The 21619-nt window shown below is 35.7% G+C and overlaps 1 protein-coding gene across 22 annotated transcripts in view; it reads left to right on the forward strand.

The window, feature by feature from the left end:
• The window catches only part of mdga2a (MAM domain containing glycosylphosphatidylinositol anchor 2a), a 347889-nt gene extending 331038 nt beyond the window's left edge, over positions 1–16851 (forward strand). For all 22 annotated transcript variants that reach the window (XM_087290654.1, XM_087290660.1, XM_087290651.1 and 19 more), the window contains 6 exons: positions 1109–1129; positions 3125–3280; positions 7599–7763; positions 11637–11767; positions 11954–12056; positions 14673–16851. In XM_087290654.1, coding sequence (XP_087146780.1) covers positions 1109–1129; positions 3125–3280; positions 7599–7763; positions 11637–11767; positions 11954–12056; positions 14673–14761 — 665 coding nt within the window. In that variant the 3' untranslated portion in view covers positions 14762–16851. The remainder of the gene's footprint in view (positions 1–1108; positions 1130–3124; positions 3281–7598; positions 7764–11636; positions 11768–11953; positions 12057–14672) is intronic.
• The last annotated feature ends 4768 nt before the right edge of the window (positions 16852–21619 follow it).

Consider the following 21619-nt stretch of genomic DNA (forward strand, 5'->3'; position numbering starts at 1 on the left):
TTTTTAACAGAGCAAGCAAATTTTTAGCCCCTTTATGTGTGTGTGTGTGTGTGTGTGTGTATTACTCTATATGCACTATATAGGCATAATATTCAGGTTTACCTGTAGATAAATAATTGAACAGTGTAGACCAAATTAGAGCTACTATTATTGTGCGTGTAGTATGGATATCAGAGTTTGTTTGTTTTTATGTGTGTGAGTGCATTTTCTGACGCAGCACAAATAAAAAATAAATATTTGTATACATTGACAATTTGGTCCCCTATTTTTAAAACTATGCAGTGCTCTGTAAAATTTAACATTGTATAGCTTCCTATTAAAAATATGAATTTAAAAGAATTGTGAGGGATGTACTTTTATATGCTGAGCACTGTATATATAACTTTAAAAAACTAATACAAAAGGGTAAAATATTTCAGCTAAAGATAGAGCTATTGACTATATTATTTTTTCAAACATTGAGTGGTTGACCGTTGATTTTTTTTTTCGCCTCCAACCCTACACATTTTTCCAACATTTTCAGAGAGGATGACCATTGATTTATTTTCAGTTTTTTCCTTAACCCATACACTTAACATAATCAGTCATTTTAGAGGCTTTAGTCACATGTTTGACTTGAACAGGATTGCGCAGGTTTTTTTTTTTTTTTTATTCATCACTGAGCTTAGTTGGTTGAAATAGGGATTGGTTTCAGTCTCCCTATCTTTTCCACACATGCCCTCTGAAACCTTTCTTCCACAATGCACCTTCGCCCTCAATGAGGCTGCCTGGAAGCACACGGCTCTCTGCGGCGCTCAGATAGGCCGCTTGTGAATGCAATGAAGAGAGATACAGGTCTTTATGGTTCACCTGAGCATTGCAGAGCCCCAGAACGACCTCTCCCAACACAAACACTCACACGCATTTCATTTCCCCTCACTAACTGTGTGATACATGGTAATGATGCCCAGAGCACTTTCTAAACACTTCTCTCCAAGGGCAAACGGCATTCTTTCCTTCCTTCGAGTCCCCTGCTGTTGTTCATAATGGTTTATTAATAAAGTATCTACTGTAAGTCGTTCACGGGAAGGCTTTCAAATGTATAACCTCTTCTCTTTCTGTTTTACAGCACCAGTGAATCCTCATTGGAGTAAGTATTTCAAAGAAATATCTTCATATGGTTCAAAGATGTTCCTAAATAAAATATGACTCCAGGAGTACATAGACAAAATATGTGTATGACATTCAAAAGTTTAGGGTTGGTGAAAAAAATAATAATATTGTGAATTTTGAAAGAATCTGGTTTGATCACGAAGGTTGCATTCGTTTGATCAAAAATATTTTAATTTTAGTATTGAGAAATATTATTAAAGAATAAATGACAGATTAAATTGAATTTAGTTATGGCAAAGCTAAATATTTAATCTTTCAGTGGCACAGAATTAGCAAAAATGGAGGGCATATGTCCCCATCAATATCCGCCAACTATTTATATGTCACCACCAATAATTTGGTCACCACCAGATTCATTTAAAAAAAAATTGAGCTCTCAATATTAGCCTAGACATACAGAAAGTCGAATTCTCGACTTAACGAATTCTCTACTTAAGTCTTACTGTCCCTAAATACATTTGAACATCGTGATTGTTATATGAAAGGTTGTAGCTACTTTCAGATGTAAATGCGGCAAACCTGTTCCCGTGCAAGATTAAGGTGTGTGAGGTGGCTGACACACAAGTGAGGATAGAGGCGGCAGCAAAAAAAGGTGGACAAGGAGCTTTTTTTAAAGAAATTGTGTCACATAAACTCAAGTTCGCTACTGAATATGTCCAGCATAATAATCGTAACGGTAATGCTAGTGTGTTTCCTCGCTTATAGGTAGTGTTTAATGTTAGTATTCATGTTAATGTCAGTCTAATGTTATAGCAAGCTGATATAGTCTGTAAACTATATGCTCTGAAAACTAACTGCAGAATTAACAGCTAAATGTAAAAGTATAAACATGATCATCGTCAATTCACTGCAAAAATGCTTTTCTTTCTGTGATTTTTTGTCAAAAAGTTTGATTATTTTTTTTACCCCACTGGCAGATTACTTTACTTGTTTTAAATAAAAAAAACTCACTTCATTTTGCCGTATTATTTCTTAAAACAAGACAATATGATTTGCTTGTCTAGAAAATTATATATAAGTATTTTTAGATATTTAGACTGGAAAAAAAGTTAAGAAATCTAAGTAAAAAAGCATTTTTTGCAGTGTTCTCCTAAACTCTCTCAGAATAGCTGGTCGAATTTCTATTGAAACTCAGAAAAACTACAGCCTATGTTTATGTATAGCTTTCCCCCAATGTCAGGAGCAAAGCTATGCCCTTGCGATTTTTGGTGAGACACAATCATTTGGAATCATTGTAATACAGACTGAATTGATATTCAAGGAACATTTATGATTTTCAGTGAATGCTTAACACAGTTGTGGTGCTAATTTTTGTGAGAACATTTAAGGATTCTTTGATGAACAGTCTTTAAAAAAAAAAAAAACATTCAATTAGTTTTTTAATTATATTAAATTTAAATCTAAAAAAAAATATTTTAATAATATTAGTAATTAGTTTTTTAATAAACCCAAACTTTGCTACTGCATTCTTGCTGGTAAAAGTATTTATTTCTTTGAATAAATCTGAGAACTCTAAACTTTTTTTGACAGGAGTGAATGTATGGATGGCTTTTGCAAATGAAATCAATTTGAAAGAAAGTACTAAAGTTTTTTGAATATTCAGTGAATGGAATTCAGTTTGATTGATTTTTTCAGTGCTATCACATTTTATTTAGCAGGTAATGCATGTATCAAATTCAGCATTTAACAGTTACATTTTATTTCAGCTTGAAACATTTGAACAAGAGATCAACCAAGTTCAACTTTATTTATATTTAATGTTAATCTCTAATGATAAATTCAGTCGGAATAGTAAAATGCGCACATCTCTAAAGACCATCTTTTAGATGCTCCTCATACCTTGATATTAATCATTTCAACTAAACAGCCAAAAGCACATTTAGTGCAGATGTGATCCCGCTGAAAAGGCTTGAATTTTCTGATGTACCCCTTTCGACATACTCATTGACCTGTTTCTCTGCTGCATTCATAGGTAAGTTTCACTGCGGGTTTGAAGAGGACACCATCTGTATGTTCACCCAAGATAAAACTGAAGAGTTTGATTGGACAAGACACAGCGCTGCCACCAGGGACACTAAATATACACCCAACACTGGACCCAGCAGCGACCGCTCTGGCTCCAAACAAGGTAAGTGCCACTCAATATCAAATCAAATCTCTACCATAAATATAAATGCATAGATTTTCACTACTATCTAATATCACAAGATTCTGATTTTTTTACAATTTAATGCATTATCATTCATGAGTGAAGGTTGTATCATCAGCAAAGTGAAGGCGTTTGACTTTTAGCGCAGGGCTAATAGCATTAGCGCCCAAAGGCACTTTCAATTTCTCATGTTGCTGAAAGAGTCTTTTGATTGGACGACGTTTAGAGGAAGATGCTTAGTGGTTTCCATTAGCAGCACTTTTAGAGAAATGGTGTCAATCATTAAACTTGACATCAGATCATGACAGATCCGGTGTGCAATTGGATAATTTCCACAGGTCAATGCATCGCTAATGTGATCAGCTTGTCCAGTACTTTGGCAAAGTAGAGTTGTGTGAAGAATGCAAGTCATAAGTTCAAAAATTACACTCCTTATTTAATCTATATATTAAAGTGGGTTTTGTATAGAGAGAGGATTGCAGGCTTTGGGTTGTACTTTTGTAGAACAATGCAGAAATTATTCTCACCTTGCTTTGCATGACCAAAAACATTATTTTTTTGGATTATTGTAGAAATGTGTAGGTTTATGATTGTTGTATATTTTGTTAAAGACAATCTTCATAAACAGTCTCAGCCCAAATCCAAATGCCATAGATAAAAACTGCTAAAAACATAGATAAAAACAACTGTTTTAATCTGTAAGTCGACAGTTATAAAATTAACTTGTACAGGAGTGCAAGTACAGTATAACCTCAACAGTAGGTGATCTGTCAAAATGCTAACCAGTTAGAGTAATTTTTATTTTTTTTAAAATCATGCCTCCTGAACAAGAACATGTGCACCTTAAAGATGACAGTAGACAACCCATTAGATCATGTCATTCACCAGTTAGAAAAACTTTATAGTACTTTATAATACTACAACTCTGAACAAAAACTGTATTATACCTACCACGTTTTCAGTTGTGTAGCAAGCCATAATGTCATAATGTGTAATATTTCATGCACGCGAGGACTGCTGGTCTCACTCTCTCATGTACTTTGTCCTAAAGCGACTACTGTATGATTAGTGGTCTACCGGCGGTGTGCATGTATTACGCTTATTACAAAGCCATACTTACATAATAATCATACTTGACAATAATCAGAGAAGCATGGTAAACAATATAGGGAGCGTGTCACAGGTTGTCATTGTTCAAAAATGAACCAATGTGAATATAAAACCAACTTCACCTCAGTAAAGCAGGCTTAGTCGCTATTTACTTATGTTTTGTTGTTAAACTAAATAAGAATCTAAATTATCAATGTAGCACAATTTTTTTTCCTAATGAAATTGAAAATAGTCACATCAATCATTCACTGGAAGATTTCAGTGGCTGAACAGCACCTCTGTGCATTTAACCTATTCATAAAACAACACAATCTACATCAGCTTTGCGTAACTAAACGAGTTTTAAATCATAACATTACCTGTCTAAAAGACATACTTTAGCTATGGTCCCATCCTTCCTCCAGCGTGCAAAAGTAACTCCAATATGGTTTCAGGATTGTAAAAAGTTTTGATTCAGCATTCGCTTTTACCAGTGTGACTGTCTCATGTGCACATAAACTTGTGGTGCACGTGAACTGCATTTGTTGACAGACAGTTTGGGCTACTTATCAGAATTATGGGAAAAATATTCCCCCCAACAATTTTTAATTGGATTAAGATTTTTTTTATACTTATGCCTTACAGAATATAAAAATACATATTATATATATACATTTAGATCATTTACTGTAAACATTAATGTCCCATTTATGGCAACTGCTTAAAGACACAAAGCCATTGGGATTTATTCAGTATTCATGTCTATTTTGCATAAAATGTTCATTTACTTACATTTACATACAATGACACTGAAATGCTGGGCAGCATCTAAACATACATTATTGACATTAAAAATTACTTTTGCATGAGCAGCTGTACAGACTTAAATGTGAATACTGAGATTGTGAAATTAACATTTTTATTCAATTGTATTCAGATGTCAAATTAGTGACTGTTGTTTTTCCTGTCATAATTCATAAATGCTTTATTCAGTTACTTATATGACATGATTGCATTGCATCGATTGATTACAAGCCAAAGTAATATTTAAAACTACTACAGTTTATAATTTTCTGCTATCATTTGTTATTAAGTGATATTAATTTTTGCTACGTTACACAACATGCTTTTTTGCTTTCTTTCTATTTTTGTAGATACTTCATATTTTTGTACATACACATTTTATATTTATATATTGTTTGAAGAAGTGGCAATGGTTAGGTTTAGCATAAAAAATAAAAAGGCTTAAAAATGTCAAAATGTAATATCTGAAACATAAATTTATGTTATTTACTGTCATAAAACATCTTGTGTTTAACAGTTTTACTAGTTAAGTGTAGCTTGTTTTAATATTTAATTTAATTGCAGAATTATTTAATTAATAGGTGTGCTTGATTAGTATATATATATATATATATATATATATATATATATATATATATATATATATATATATATATATATATATATATATAAAGAAAATAAATTGCTTTTAAGGTCACTCTGACCTAATATGAAAATAACACAAAATATCTCTTAAAGGCTATGGAAAATGTGAATTGAAAAATCGTTTGCCCTGTGCTGAGGAGTCACTGAGGCCTTATTGATTATTCTTGGTCAGTACAAAGTTCAATGGAGGTGCATTGAGGCTTGGACAACTTATAGCCTGAACATTTAGCATGTTGTCACTATCAGATTTGAAGTGCTGTGTGAACTAGATACTACACTATTTTAGGTACTGGACTAAATTCAGTTCATTCTTTGGACATTTATATGTACTGGGGATTATACCATTTAAAAGTTCTGGGTCAGTATCATTGATTGATTGATTATTTTCATCTCTGTCAAATGAATAATAACATCCAAAAGATATATGCAAATATATTTGTATATTTTGTATTTTCTATACTTTATGCGCGTGTACTTAGACCATTTCAGATCCTGCTTGTCGCAGATCCTGCAAAGGGGAGTGTGCTTTCAAACAATAGACTATTCCATTTCAGACATCCTTTCAGAAAAGCATATCTGCTTTAAACTGGATTTATACTTCAGCCTGGCTCTGCACCAGCCTCCCCTGACTGAGAGCCCACAGCCACCAGTTTTGAAAAGCATTTTCATCACTCGCTTATCCACCACAGGTAGCCTGTGCTCCGGAATGTATACACTTGCTGCTTGGATAAACCAGGGATTTCTGTCTAATACATTTCATTCGCCAGTCTGTGCGCGCAGCATGTGCATAATGGCCCTCAGATTGAACAGGCACATTGTCTATGAGTGACAGTCCTTAAAGGGCATTCAACTTTTAAATGACAGAAGTCGAATTAATTTTTTATCTATACAACAATTTTTCAGACAGAGAAATGTTGAAGTTAATTTTATGACAGAAAGATGAGAAATTCGTTTTTTGTATGTTATACAGTTTTGATTGTTATTTCACTCTTTTAGTATAGGAAATATAAATGGGAGATTTTGGAATCGAGATTTACCTTGATCAGAAGCAGTCAGGTCAGGAAGAAAGCAAAAAGTGAATAAATAGAGCGAGAAGTTGAGTGGGGAATAAAAACTGGTGACCAGTAAACAGTCCTGCGCAGACCTTTAATCCTGTGTGCAACATATCAGTCTGTGTTTTTGCTGCTGAATTTCTGATGACTCGGCTGCTCATGCAGTTTTGGCTTTGATTGATTTGATTTTGCATTATTGATCGTGATTAATCATTGAAAACACTATTTTTCAGTCAGTGCTTTTATTCAGAGTAAAACTGCATTAAAAGACATGTATTACTCTATTTCAAAATAAGCACTATTCTTTTGAACTGTCTGTTCCTCAAAGAAACATGAAATATTTTATGAAAGTTTGAATCACTCTGATCATCAGTAATGTTTCTATTAGAGCAAATGAGCTTATTAGAATAATTTCTAAAGGATCATTTGACGCTGAAGACTGGAATAATTGCTGCTAAAAACTCTTAGAATCACAGAAACAAGGTTTTAAAATATAATAGGATAAATAATACATATATATATATATATATATATATATATATATATACATATATATATATATATATATATATATATATATATATATATATATATATATATATATATATATATATATATATATATATATATATATATATATATATATATATTTCAACAGTAGCACATAAGCTAGAGGGATTGGTTGATCTCTCTGTATTTGCGCACAGGTTTCTACATGTACATTGAGACCTCGCGGCCACGTCTGGAGGGAGACAAGGCTCGTCTGTTGACCCCATCTTTCAATGTTGCTCCAAAAAATCCCTACGGAAATGTGGCCAGCAACCCAACATACTGCTTCAGCTTCTACTACCACATGTACGGGAAACATATAGGTAAGTTATAGCACAGCACATCACAAGTACTTCTAATGGAATCAACTGATGTGAATGAATGCAAATGACTGGTTTTAATTAGTGCTGATGTGCAGGCAACTTTAACTTCTATAACAGCAGTGTGTTGGACTTTACTATTCAAATGAGAGACTGCGACACAGTCTCTCTTTTCTTATCAAATAAAAAGTTTATCCTACTCAGTTATGCACATATGTTCTTTATTTTTTAAATATATGTCCAATTTTCCATCAACCGATTTTTTATTTGCGTATCCAAAATGCTCATAAAAATAGGTGGATGGAAGTGTAGCTACTGATAAGTGGCCTCTTAATGTTTTTTTTTTTTTTTTTTTTTTTTTTTTTTTTTTTTTTACAGTCATGCCTGAAATTGCCTCCTGGCAAATTCTGACTTAGTTTTAGAAATTTTAGACAGGAAATTGCGCAACCTTTACATTACATTGTAAATTACATTTACCTTTAAACAAAAAGTGGCGGTCAGAATTTGTCAGGGCTATGGATAATTTGGGCTTGATCGTATATATACACACACTCCATACATACTCTTAAATACATACTTCATACATACATTAGAGAGAAATAGAACCCCACATTTGTCCTTTAACATGCTACTTTGAACATTGCAGTGTACACTTTGGCCTTTTCAGTGATGGAAAATCTTGCTATTGAAGGTTTCTAGTGCACAGTAAGTGCTGTAAATGGTTTAGAGCAATAACTCAATTTGTGCTGTATGGATACATTTGTGCAGTTCCTTTATTGATGCTCACTTTCTGCTGTTGCGTTTGAGCTGGACCGGTTGCACTTCTGCAGCAGCGATGACCTCTGTGGCCCCACAGACAAGCTTGTAACTGCAATTTTCTGCTTCACAAAGCTGTGTGCTTTTAGAATTGAAAGTGTGAGGCTAATTCCAACTCACCAGGGTGTTCTCTTTCTGGCTTTTGACTCGTGATTTCATCGGCTGTCTGGGGTTAAAAATCCATGTGCCCAACTAGATCTTCTGTCTGGCTGCACAGTAAAGAACCCAGTCAACATGCCAAGATGAATGTTTTGATATTAAAACCTAGCTGAGTGGTTTTAAGAGTGCTCTGGAATCAGTTTATGTGCTTGCTGTGCTAGCCTACATTCCAGTGGCCTTTGACTTATACTGACACCTGGTGGTGTGGATGTAGCAACATGTGAACGCTACAGTTTTCAGGCGCTTGTTATGTCGTAATGTATGGAATACTGTATTCGGGTCCCAAAACTGTGCTTTGTAAATGTTTATTATTACCATTTGTTGAGTCTCCCCATACAGTTTGATATAGTGCTTGGACCCAGAAGCCGCTTCGAGTGATGTCACACTTAACAAGCGGATAATGAGAAAAGCTGTATTTATTCAGTGGCTACCATCATTGAAGGGCACATTTAGGGCCTACTCACACTATGCCATCCGTACCGTGAACAGGCCAGTTTCCTGGATCGTTTGAGAAGTGTGAGTGTGCTGAATCGGGCTCAAGCCCGGTTGGAAGAGGTGGGCCTGAGCGCGGTTCACTTGGGCTTTGGAGCGGTACGCTTGTGTGTGAGTGCAAAACATGCCAAAGCCCGAAACTGAAAGCGAGACGCTACTTTTAAGGGACTGTTTCATATGGATTTATTAATCATTCTTACTGTTCAATGAACTCAAATTGCCATAGTTTATTAAATACGCAAACCCCTCACTGCACGACAGCTGCGCACCTTCAGCAGACCTCCTCATTCCTGCAGCACGAGGGCTTTATGATTGTTTATGAGCACCAAAAGTGGTAGATCTGTTTGGCGAAATATCTGACTGCTTGTCACCGCATTCCTAAGGACTGTTTGGCGAAATATTCAACTGCATGTCACTGCATAGCAAACGACTGAAACGATATAACAAGAGCAATCTCCACTGTACTGAGCGAGAGTGCTCAGCGCAGCATCGATGACGTAAGCGTGCCCAGGCCCGATTAGTGTGAGTGCGGGCCGTCGGGGGAGACGGGAGGGGGGACAAGCTTGCTTTGGCCCGGTTCGAGGCAACTGTACATAGTGTGAGTACAGCCTTAAAGACTTATCTCATAATGGTGCCAACCAATAACCTCACTTGGTCAGCGTAAAATAAACCTTATAGAAGTTGTAATGTTATTAGAGCCAGGTTGGGAGTGGATACAGGATGAACAAGCTACCATTTAAACTGAACAGTAACTTTAAAGAAGAAAGGCTCCAATTTAAAGTTCTTACTAGACTCTGACACAGTCATGGATGTTGTTCTTAAAACAATTTAAAATATTGTCAGATTTAAAATACTTTTGAGTTTGCCCTAGACCGGTTACTCACTGAAGCTAAGAAGGGCTGAGCCTGGTCAGATCCTGGATGGGAGACCACATGGGAAAACTAGGTTTCTGTTGGAAGTGGTGTTAGTGAGGCCAGCAGGGGGTGCTCAACCTGCAGTCAGTGTGAGTCCTAATGCCCCAGTAAAGTGAAGAAGGGGACACTATACTGTTAGTGAGTTAGTCTTTCAGATGAGATGTTAAACCGAGGTCCTGACTTTCTGTGGTCATTAAAAATCACATGACACTTGTAAAGAGTAGGGGTGTAACCTCGGTGTCCTGGCCAAAAATACCCCCCATTGGCACTGACCCATCATGGCCTCCCAATCATCCCCATCCACCGATTGGCTCTATCACAGTCTCTCTAATCCACCAATAGCTGGTCTGTGGTAAGCGCACTGGTGCCATTGTCCTGTGGCTGCCATCGCATCATCCCACTGGATGCTGCACACTGGTGATTTTTAAGCGCTTTGAGTGTATGACAATACACAAAACATTTGCTAAATAAAAACACATTACATTACATCACATTACATAGATAAGTGATTAGAGTTAGGCATTGTTTAAAATTGTAAAATAACTATATTTTTACATCCACACAATAATAATAAAACACTTTACCTTTGTAAAATAAATAAAACATGCAGTATGCACTTTCAGCCCCTTTAGTTTTTGTCATAGTAAAAAAAAAATTTAAAAACTCTTCTGTTATGTTTTTAAATATAGGTTAAATGGTTTTATTTAAGAGTTAAATGAATAAAAGAAAAATAAAGTCGTGCATTCAAGTTTATTATTTTACATCAAATCTATAATAAATGGAAAAACTCAAGATGATATTGCTTATCACTTGAAAAAAATCCATTTGTAATCACATTGCATAACTTTGCTATTGTGGTGCTTGAATTTAGATTTTTTTTGTGTGTGTGTCCATTAAATAATTTGCCTCTTTAATAGAATACATTTCTAAAGTAACCCCCAAGCCTGGATTAAAATTTTCAAAAGTAGGGTAGTATTTCTCTCGTTATGTGTTAAATATTTTAATGAGATGGAAAAATCACACCATTAAGAATAACAAGGTAGCAAGACTTTTTCTTGTTTGTTTCTTGTTGTAATGTTCTGCTCTTGTTAGCTTTTTCTCTAGAAAGCTAATCTTTACATTAATAATATCACATCTCTGTAGCTCTAGTGTCATTGCCTGCTCATTTGCAAGGAAATGAAACTTAGCATTTGGCCAAGTCCCAGACATCTGAGAGAGTAATACAGATTTTCTTTCTACTTTTCCTTTCATCAGTGTAAAATTAGAGTGTAGCAATTACGCGCCATATATATAACAACAGGCAGATTGTGTTGTGAACAGTTTTATGATTGATTTTCGCTGGCGATGGAGATGAGATGAGGTCTCTTCAAGGTCACTGAACCCTGCAGTTGCTATGTAACGCAGAAGGAAGTTCAAAGGACATTATGTAGTTAACTGGCCATATTGCGTCTAATGACTCCTACTGACATTGAGTGCATCTGCCTTTTTTTCCAAGGAACGTTAAATGTGTATTTGAGGCAGAAGAGTCAAACAGGTCAGGATACATCAGTGTGGACCCTGAGTGGAAACCAAGGAGACCGATGGAGGCAAGCCAGAGTCAACATCAACCCCACATCCTCTTTCCAGGTGCCTATTTCTCTGTTACTAATAATAGCAATAATAATAATAATAATAAAATAATTCGACAAATTAGCAAAAAAATCAACATGAGTATTATTGTCCTAATATGTAATATATATTTGTATTCAGAATGAAAAACAAAATGAAATGAAAAGTTTTCTTTATGGCTCTTTACTCTGCCCATGAATGCAGATTGTTATGGAGGGAATACGTGGTTCTGGCATTGAAGGGGACATTGCAGTAGATGATGTGACCATAGAAGAAGGAGAGTGTCGAGATCCTCCACCCAGTAGTAGTAAGTGTTTTGGACAAGAATTTTTGCTGTTTTTTTTTGTTTTTTTTTTTGCTGTTTTAATGGAGACCGAATGGAATTAATAAATATAATTTATTGGTAATTATTACATGATAGATGCAGCATTTTAAGTCACTATTGATTTATTTTTTAAACATTTCACAAAGGCTGTTAAACAGAGCAAGGCATTTTTCACAGTATTTTCTATAACTTTTTTTTTCTGCAGAAAGTCTTTATTAGCTTATCTCAACAAGAGTTTTACTTTTTTTTTTCAAGTGTTCAGATATTACTTCACGCTATTAGCTGGTTTGGCATGCTGTCCCAGGAGAGAACCCTGTGCTCATAGATAATTGAGCACAGGGCTACCTCCAGGTCTATTAGCATGTAAGGGGGTCCGAGATCAGGTAGGTTTTGAGAGTTCCCCCATGTTCCAAAACGAAGAAAAGGCAATAGGGTGTAATCAGACCCTGAAACCTATTTATAGCTTATATCAATCTATTTGGATTCTTGCTGATTACAGATGAGAAACGAGCCATGATCAATCATATCAAGTGCTCCTCTCGAAATTAGTTTAAAAACTTTACTTAAAAAAACATTTTAAGGCATTTTAAACCAATAAGTATTTTTTGATAGTCTACAGAACAAACCTTCGTTATACAATGACTTGCCTAAATAACTTAGTTAACCTAATTAACCTAGTCAAGCATTTAGATTGCACTTTAAGCTAATTACTAATATCTTAAAAATATATAGTAAAATGCTATGTACTGTCATAATGGCAAAGATAAAAGAAATCTGTTGTTTTAAGTTAGTTATTAAAGCTATTATGTTTAGAAATGTGGTGAAAAAAAATCTTCATTCTGTTAAACAGAAATTAAGGAACAAATGTACAGGGGACTGTATTTATATAGTTTTAATAACTCATTTCTAATAACTGGTTTATTTTATCTTTGTCATGATGACAGTAAATAATATTTTACTAGATATTTTTCAAGACACTTCTATACATGTACATTTCAGGCTTAACTAAGTTAATAGGTGAACTATTCAGGTTAGGGTAATTAGGCAAGTATAACGATAGTTTGTTCTGTAGACTATTGAAAAAAAAAGAGATTGAAGGGGCTCATTTTGACCTTAAAATGAATTTTAAAAACTTTAATACTGCTTTTATTCTATTCTAAATAAAACATAAGGCTTTCTCCAGAAGAAAAAATATTATCAGACATACCTTGAAAATTTCCTTGCTCTGTTAAACATCATTTGGGAAATATTTAAAAAAGGAAAAATAAAAAAAAAAAATCAGAGGGGGGCTAATAATTCTGACCTTAACTGTGTGTGTGTGTGTGTGTGTGTGTGTGTGTGTGTGTGTGTGTGTGTGTGTGTGTGTGTGTGTGTGTGTGTGTGTGTGTGTGTGTGTGTGTGTGTGTGTATATATATATACATTAGGGCTGCATAATATATCTTTCTTGCATCAATATCGCAATGTGTGTGTCTGCAGTAGTCACATCGCAGGATCTGCATTGTTAAGTTGGGATTGTAGTTGATCAACAGTTGAGAATACATGAGATTTGTGGACTCACTACAAAGTATAGCTATAACAGAGTCAAATTTTTCATTTGCATGTGTTTTAAAAGCATTTTAAGAGAGTTTAAAGCATTCGGGCACAGGAATGTACAATATTTATAACTTTTACATTTTATAATTCAGCTTCTGTACCTTAAATGGTTTCTTTAACTTTTTTCTTAGCTTTACTGTAATTATTTTTGCTTGCAATTTGTTTGTTATTTTATACACAATTTACACCCTTACAAACTTTCCCAGATCAATCTAAATGAATGATTTCTTTGCAAATAGAGCTATTCAAGCCATAAGCTCAAATTGTATTCATATTGTAATATACAGTATATATATATATATATATATATATATATATATATTGCAGAAAAACAAAATATCGCAATGTCAGATTTTTCCAATATCGTGCAGCCATATATAATATATTATAATAATATATTATAAGCCATATATTATATATATAATACTAATCTCACAATTGTCTAATGAATAATGCGAGAACTAGGAGCAGCATTTATTTGAGATAAAGTAGATTGTGTAACATGAATTTCTTTGCTGGCTCTTTAAATCAACTTAATTTTAATTAAAGTATTTGTTTCTTGAAAACAAAATGTGACACTAATCTTTGAACAGTATATATTACAGCTGTTTATGAATACTTTTTATGCCTAAATAAACAAATGAGTCACAAGAGCACACAGTTGTGGTAGTTTTCTCTTTTTTTGTGTGTGTGTAGGATCTAGGCGATCATGACCATATCATCTCAGCTTTCATTTATCTTGTCCATAACAAGATAATTCACCAGCTTGAATGGCTGTGTTCATGACTCACAGCAAACGTTTACAATTCATTTTTTGCTATCTTTTTGCATTAAAGCAAAGCGCGCTGCGAAAAAGATGTTCTAGAGATACAGACCGTAGACAAACCTCATTAAACTTCAATAAGACAGAGGACTTGTTAATCTCTGAATTATTTACACAGAAGTGAGAAATGAGTATTTGTACACATCCGTAACTGCATTTGTTCTTGTCTTTATTCCCGCAGATATAAGATCCCTGGCTTCTCCCACTGAAGTGCATATATGGCAGCTCGCTCTCACTTTACTTTTGGTCTTGGTCGGCCTCCGCAGGTGACCTCATCACACCGAGGTGGAACCAGCTTCGGCATTCATAGGGATTTTGGCTGACTCGGACTGCCTGAACACTACAACCAAAGATTCATCCCGTCGACACAAAAGGAACGTAGGTTTTAGATCAGTGCGAACGAAGAGGAAGCCAGGGAGGGAATCTAAAGCTCACCAACACATTGACATGAGTATTACACTGGAGTCCACTCAAAATCTCCAAGAAATGCCCATTACCGCTGTCAGTGTTATAAAGGACAGAACAGGTGGATGGTTCCAGCAGGACGGCTTGAGAGACTTAATAGGGGAATCTTTCAAAGCACAAAGACATAACATGTATTTCCATTGCTACATGGGTTTTTGCTTTGTTAAAGTTCATCAGAGACCTCATTATGTCACAATACGTAATACTGAACCACACGAAGAAAGAAAAAAATCAAGAAAACCTGTGATGGTAACAAAAAAAAGAATGATAAATGTTTTTTGTTTGTTTATTTTTTTTAAATATGTCTGAAAATACAGGTATGTCAAATACAGTCGCGCTTTTTGTGCTCTAATGTTCGAATCGGTTTGACGTAAACATCAGGGCTCGATAAATGTGTGTTGTTTTAAAGTGTGTTTGGGGAGTGCAATCTCAGTGTAAAGATGGGGCGTTCATGTACTTGTCCTTTGTGCTGCTTTCACAAATCAAGTTTAACAGATGCGTTTCATTTTTACTCAGCCTGTTTTGTTATATTAGCTATGTTACGAAACTCATCTGAATCGCTATATTAATGCAGCTGACACAACGAACACCGTCTCTCACTGAGAATCGTTGAGTTGACCTTTCATTTCCGCTATTACGAAATGTCCAACAACACGCTCTATCTGCTGTTAGTGTGGATCTGAATCCTCGACTGTGTCCACTTGCAGTTGTTTTCTTTAGGTGCATAAAGATAGCCGTCACCTTCAGACCCTGTTCACTAAGGAACATGCTGTCTGTAATGAAATCAAGTGCCTTCAGAGCCTTCTGTAAAATCATTCTACTGTGCTACAGTATCATCTATAGCAGTTCCTTTCGGCACGGTTTATAGTGCGCATACGAGATGAAAGGTGAAAATCAGAGAGGCGCGATGAGAGACGAGTGCTATGTTGCAGCCCATCACTGAAGTCTTGAGTTCCGCATATTGTTGATAGATGATATCTTATTTTTATTTTGACAGCATACATCTCACCTGCTACACATGCGACTGATATAAGGAAAACAATGGTGTTGAAACTGGACTAAAAGCACCATTGATTCATCAGTAGGACATCTGGGAGCTATTATCACCAGGTGAAAAACAGCCAGGAGGGTCACTATGAAATCCTCTTTCGATCTGATGAGACTTCTGTGCCGCCGAAAAAAAGACATTTTTCCGAAATCTGGAGGACTGAGAGGTATGAAAAAAAGAGAAAAAAAAGAGATGGACCTTTAGAGGACTGATGCTTTCACTGTACAAGACGATCAGCCTCGATCTGGATCCATCTGGTTGGATTCGTACAAATGATATTTTATTACTCTAATGAAAATGACTGCTTTTACAAAAACTGAACTACAAACTCTGAACTACCTGAGACCATCCGTTACCTTAACCAGCTGGTTTTTGGACATGTATTGTAAAATCACTTTTATCATTCATAACGTTCATTTCCGAGGAAGAATTACGTTACTCTTATCAGTTTTGTCAGCCCATAAGTGTTGATTCGGACAACAAATATATATATATATTTTTTGTCTTCAACATTTATTCATTTATGAAATCCCTTTGCATTACTATATTATGACATAATTTGAAGCTATAGTATGATATTATAAAGTAATATCAGATATATGAGATTATATGCAAATACACCTGGTAGGGAGGTCTATGGAAGAGGTTTCACACTTATGAATATTCAGACAAAGCACAATGTGAAATATTAATGTCAAAATTCAGAAACACGGTACCTTCAACACACAATAAGTTGTTTTTCTCAATTTTATTAAAGTTACAATCGACAGGAATAAACTACCGAATTCTTTACATAATGAAAAAAAAGATATTTTACATCTCGGTTCAATAAAAGGCTTTCATGGTATTATGTATATGTGTGTTTTCCTCTGTAAAGATTGTTTCATTAGGCATTTTTGTCAGTTACTTTGACATCTTTATTTTAAAAAATGTGTAACTCGATGCAATAAGATTATTATGTGAACAAGCCAAAACTTAATACAAATGATCAGTTTTCGGATAGATAGAGGGATGGATGGATGGATGGATAGAGAGTCTGATTGAATGATTTTGGAAAGATGGACACATTGATGAACTGATTTTGAATGGATAGATAGACAGATTTTTTTATATAATATTGGTCACAGACTGATGCATAAATAGAAAAACAGACTGATGGATGCATGGGATGATGGGTGGGGATGCATGGATGGATAAATCAGTAGAAAAAGGATGGATGGATGGAGGGATGGATAGATTGATAGTAGAAGATGAATGATGCATAGATTGATTAATAAATGAATTGATGCATGGATGCAGATGGATGGATAGACGGAATAGACTGAAAAATAAATAGAATTAGATTGGGTAGGTAGAAGCTGAATGGATGATTAATAGGGATGGATGAATGGATGGATGGATGGATGGATGGGTAGATAGAAACAGGTTGATGGATAGGTAGAAGATGGATGGATGTTGGATCCAAATGCATGGATGGATGCATGTTGGATGACTGATCAAGGAGATGGTTGGATAGAGGAAAGAGACGCACAGACTGATGAATGAATAAAAACATTGATAGATGGATTGGTAGAAGTTGAAGGGATGGTGATGGATGGATGTATTGATAGATGGATCATTAGAAGATGAATGGATGGTAGATATTGGATGGATGGTCAAGCAGATGAGTGGATAGAAGGAAGAGACGCACAGACTGATGAATGAATAGAAACAGATTGATGGAAAGGTAGAAATTGGATGGATGGATGGATGGATGGATGGATGGTGCTTCATGGACAGATGGATCAGTAGATGATGGATGGATGCATGGGTAGATGCTAAATGGCAGGTCGAGCAGATGAATGGATTTATAGGGAAAAGACAGACTGATAAATGAATAGAAACAGATTGATTGATTGATAGGTAGAAGTTGGTTGGATGGATGGATGGATGGATGATGCTTCATGGATAGATGGATCATTAGAAAATGGATGGATGATCAAGCAGATGAGTGGATAGAAGGAAGAGACGCACAGACTGATAAATGAATAGAAACAGATTGATGGAAAGGTAGAAAATGGATGGATGGAGGGATGGATGGATGGATATATGGATGGATGGGTAGATGTTAGATAGCAGGTCAAGCAGATGACTGCATTGAGGGAAGAGACAGACTGATGAATGAATAGAAACAGATTGGTTGATGAATAGGTAGAAGTTGGATGGATGGATGGAGCTTCATGGATAGATGGATCAGTAGACGATGGATATTTGGATGGATGGATGGTAGATGTTGGATGGATGGTCAAGCAGATGAATAGACAGAAGGAAGACACGCACAGACTGATGAATAAAAAACAGATTGATGGCTAGGTAGAAGATGGATGGATGGACAGATGGATGGATTGATGTTTGAGTGAGTGTGATTTGGATGGGGATGCATGGATAGAGGAATTAGTAGAAGACTGATGGATGGGTGGATGTTGGATAGATGTTCAAGCAGATGAATGGATAGAGAAAAAAGAAGCACAGACTCATGAATGAATATACAGATTGATGGATCGGCAGAAGTTGGATGGATGGATGTAAGGCTGGATAGACAAGTAGATGTTGGATTAATGGTCGAGTAGGTGGATGAAAGGAGAGAAATATATGTAATATATAGATGATTGGATAGATGGATTGATGTTTGAGTGAGTGTGATTTGGATGGATGGGCAATTAGATGGACGATGGATAGACTGATGGATGAATAGATGGTTGTTTAATAGAAAAGTAGATGGATTTTGGACAGACAGCAGATACTGTAGATGGAGGGAGAGACAGACCAATAGATAGATGGATGTTTGTTAGATGGATAGATCGATGGATAGAGGAATGAGTAAATAGATGGATGTTTGATAGACAGACAGACAGACAGATAGATGAATAAATGTTGGAGTGATGATGATATAAAAAAGGAAATAATCAACAGTAAGCTGTTTGATGAAGTTATTTGGCCATGTAGCTGTCCACTTAAAATAAGTCACTTCTGAAGTCTTTATTTTCTATTTTGCTCAAGCTGGACATCCAAACATTAAAGCAGCGCTGTGTGTGTGTGTGCCCCTGCTTGTGTGTGTGAGAGAGAGATACATTTAGTCACAGCGTAAAATGAAAGCTCTGAATTTTTGAATAGAGGATGTGCAGTTACAGTTCCACTAACCATCACTTAACAGAGCATTTGCCATCTTAATTATGATAAAACCCATGTGTGGTTGCGCCTTGGGCTTCAAACCCACTTTAAGCCCTAAAAAGTGTCTGCTAAATGAAGTTGGAGATAGACTGCCACTAATCCTCACAAAGACCCTCTTATTTTGTAGTTTGAGGGGTGTCTCCACAGGGGGTCTGCTGGTTGCGTCTAAAATATTCTCATCAAAAATAGATTACAGATTCGGTTTTGATCCTCATTTGATCTTCGGCCTGCTTGTGCAAAACCTCAAGTTGAGATTGTAAGAATGTTAAAAGTGACATCTCTTACAGAAATGTGTTTTGAGCATTTATATTACAGCCTTTCTTTACTCATCTCTACTTTGTGCACTTTTTTGGGTGTACATTTGAGGCATTTCATTAAATATATGACTAACTTTTGCAACTCTGTGTCAACTAACTTTCAGTAATGTATTAGTAGTCTGTTGTTAAGCTCAGTAACTTTTTTAGTGGTTCTGGTTGCAGAAGTATTTTCCCATGGTAGATTTTTTTGGTAAAGTATTTTAAGCCCTAAACCAAACCAACCTAAAGCCCTAAACCAAAGGAAAATCCCAACACTGTATACTAGTTTACTTTGAAGCAACAAAGCATTATGGGTAATTCCAATATCAATCGTTTTGTTTAAAATATGTTGATTTATATGCAGAAAAAAATGAGCAACCTCACACTACATCTGGCTTTAGAACTGTATCAGTTACTAGTAAAAATCAATTTCTTTCTAGAGAAAATAAATGGTTTTACTGCAACTGTTGTGCTCCAGGGTGGCATGGTGGCTTGGTGGTTAGCACTGTCACCACACAATAAGAAAGCCGCTGGTTCGAGTCTAATTGGCATTTCTGTGTGGAGTTTGCATGTCTCCACCGTGTTTGTTTGGTTTCTCTCTGGATGCTCCGGTTTTCCCCACAATCCAAAGGCATGCGGTATATGTGAACTGGTTAAACATAATTGCCTGTAGTGTATGAGTGTGTGTGCGTGTGTGTGCGTGCGTGTGCGTGTGTGTGTGTGTGTGTGTGTGTGTGTGTGTGTGTGTGTGTGAAAATTTTAGAGTGCATGGGTGGGTCCCAGTTCTGCGTTGCAGCTGGAAGGGCATCCGCTGCATAAAACATATGCTAGAAATAGTTGGCGGTTCATTCAGTTGTGGCAACCCCAGATAAATTAGAGACTAAGCCGAAGGATAATTAACGAATGAATTTTGCTTTCTTTACTCATGGAAATAAAGGTACAAAGGCTGTCACTGGAATGAGACGCTTTCGAATCTACTCTTTTGTATTTAAAGTGTACATATAGTAGCTAAATTATCCTTATTGTTAGCCTAAAGTTATAAATGGGTACCCAAAGAGTTCATATTGTACCTTAAAAATGTACTTTTTGAAAAGGTACCAGCTCAGTAATAGCACTTCAGTGGTGAAAGTATAGTGTCAGTGATGTTAATTAAAAATAAAGTTACTCAAAATCAAGCGAATGTCTAAAAGGGATCGTCAAAATAAAGTGTTTCCAAAGATTTAATAGCTCCTTGATTACAGATCAACTCAACACTTGTGTGTCCAGATATATATAACTTATTAATGGGTTTATCAGTAATTGGAATCAATCAAGTGGCTGAATAAATCACACTACCCAACTGCATCCATTTGTGGATTTATCTAATCAGTTGATATGCCAAATAAATCCACACATACTTGTGGGCTTGAAATAAAAGCAAATGTTTCCTTAAACAAATATTTATGTGGCACAAAAAAAAATGATTCAAAGATGATTCCTTGGATTTACGAAAGATTTTTGAAGTGCACTGTAAAAGTCGACTAGTCAAGCGTATTTTAAAAAATAAGTAAAATTGCATAATTGCAAAAATGTAAGCTGTCAAATTAACAGTTTCAATGTACAATGGGTTCATTCAGTCATTGATTTTCTATCGGCTTACTCCCTTTATTATTCAGGGTTCACCACAGAGGAATGAACCATCAATTTATCCAGCATATGTTGTACGCAGCAGATGTCCTTCCAGCTGCAACCCATCACTGGGAAACACCCATACACTCTCATTCGCACACATACACAACAGACAATTTAGCTTACACAGCGCATGTCTTTGGACTTGTGGGGGAACCCGGAGCACCCGGAAACCCACGCGAACCCAAGGAGAACATACAAACTCCACACAGAAATGCCAATTGATCCAGTCGAGGCTTGAACCAGCGACCTTCTTGCTGTGAGGCGACAGCACTACTCACTGTGCCACTGTGCTGCCACAATGGGTTTACTTACATTATTTTTGAGTGGTCAACATATTTCTTTCGAGTCAATTGGTTTACTCACTTAAAGTAACTAATCACTTTTTATAGTGTAATTGTAAATTAATTTGAGCTGAATTTAAACAAATTAATTTAAACA

Source organism: Danio rerio, chromosome 17 (genome assembly GCF_052040795.2).
Source record: "Danio rerio strain M-AB ecotype USA chromosome 17, GRCz13ab, whole genome shotgun sequence".
In the NCBI taxonomy this organism is placed as follows: domain Eukaryota; kingdom Metazoa; phylum Chordata; class Actinopteri; order Cypriniformes; family Danionidae; genus Danio; species Danio rerio.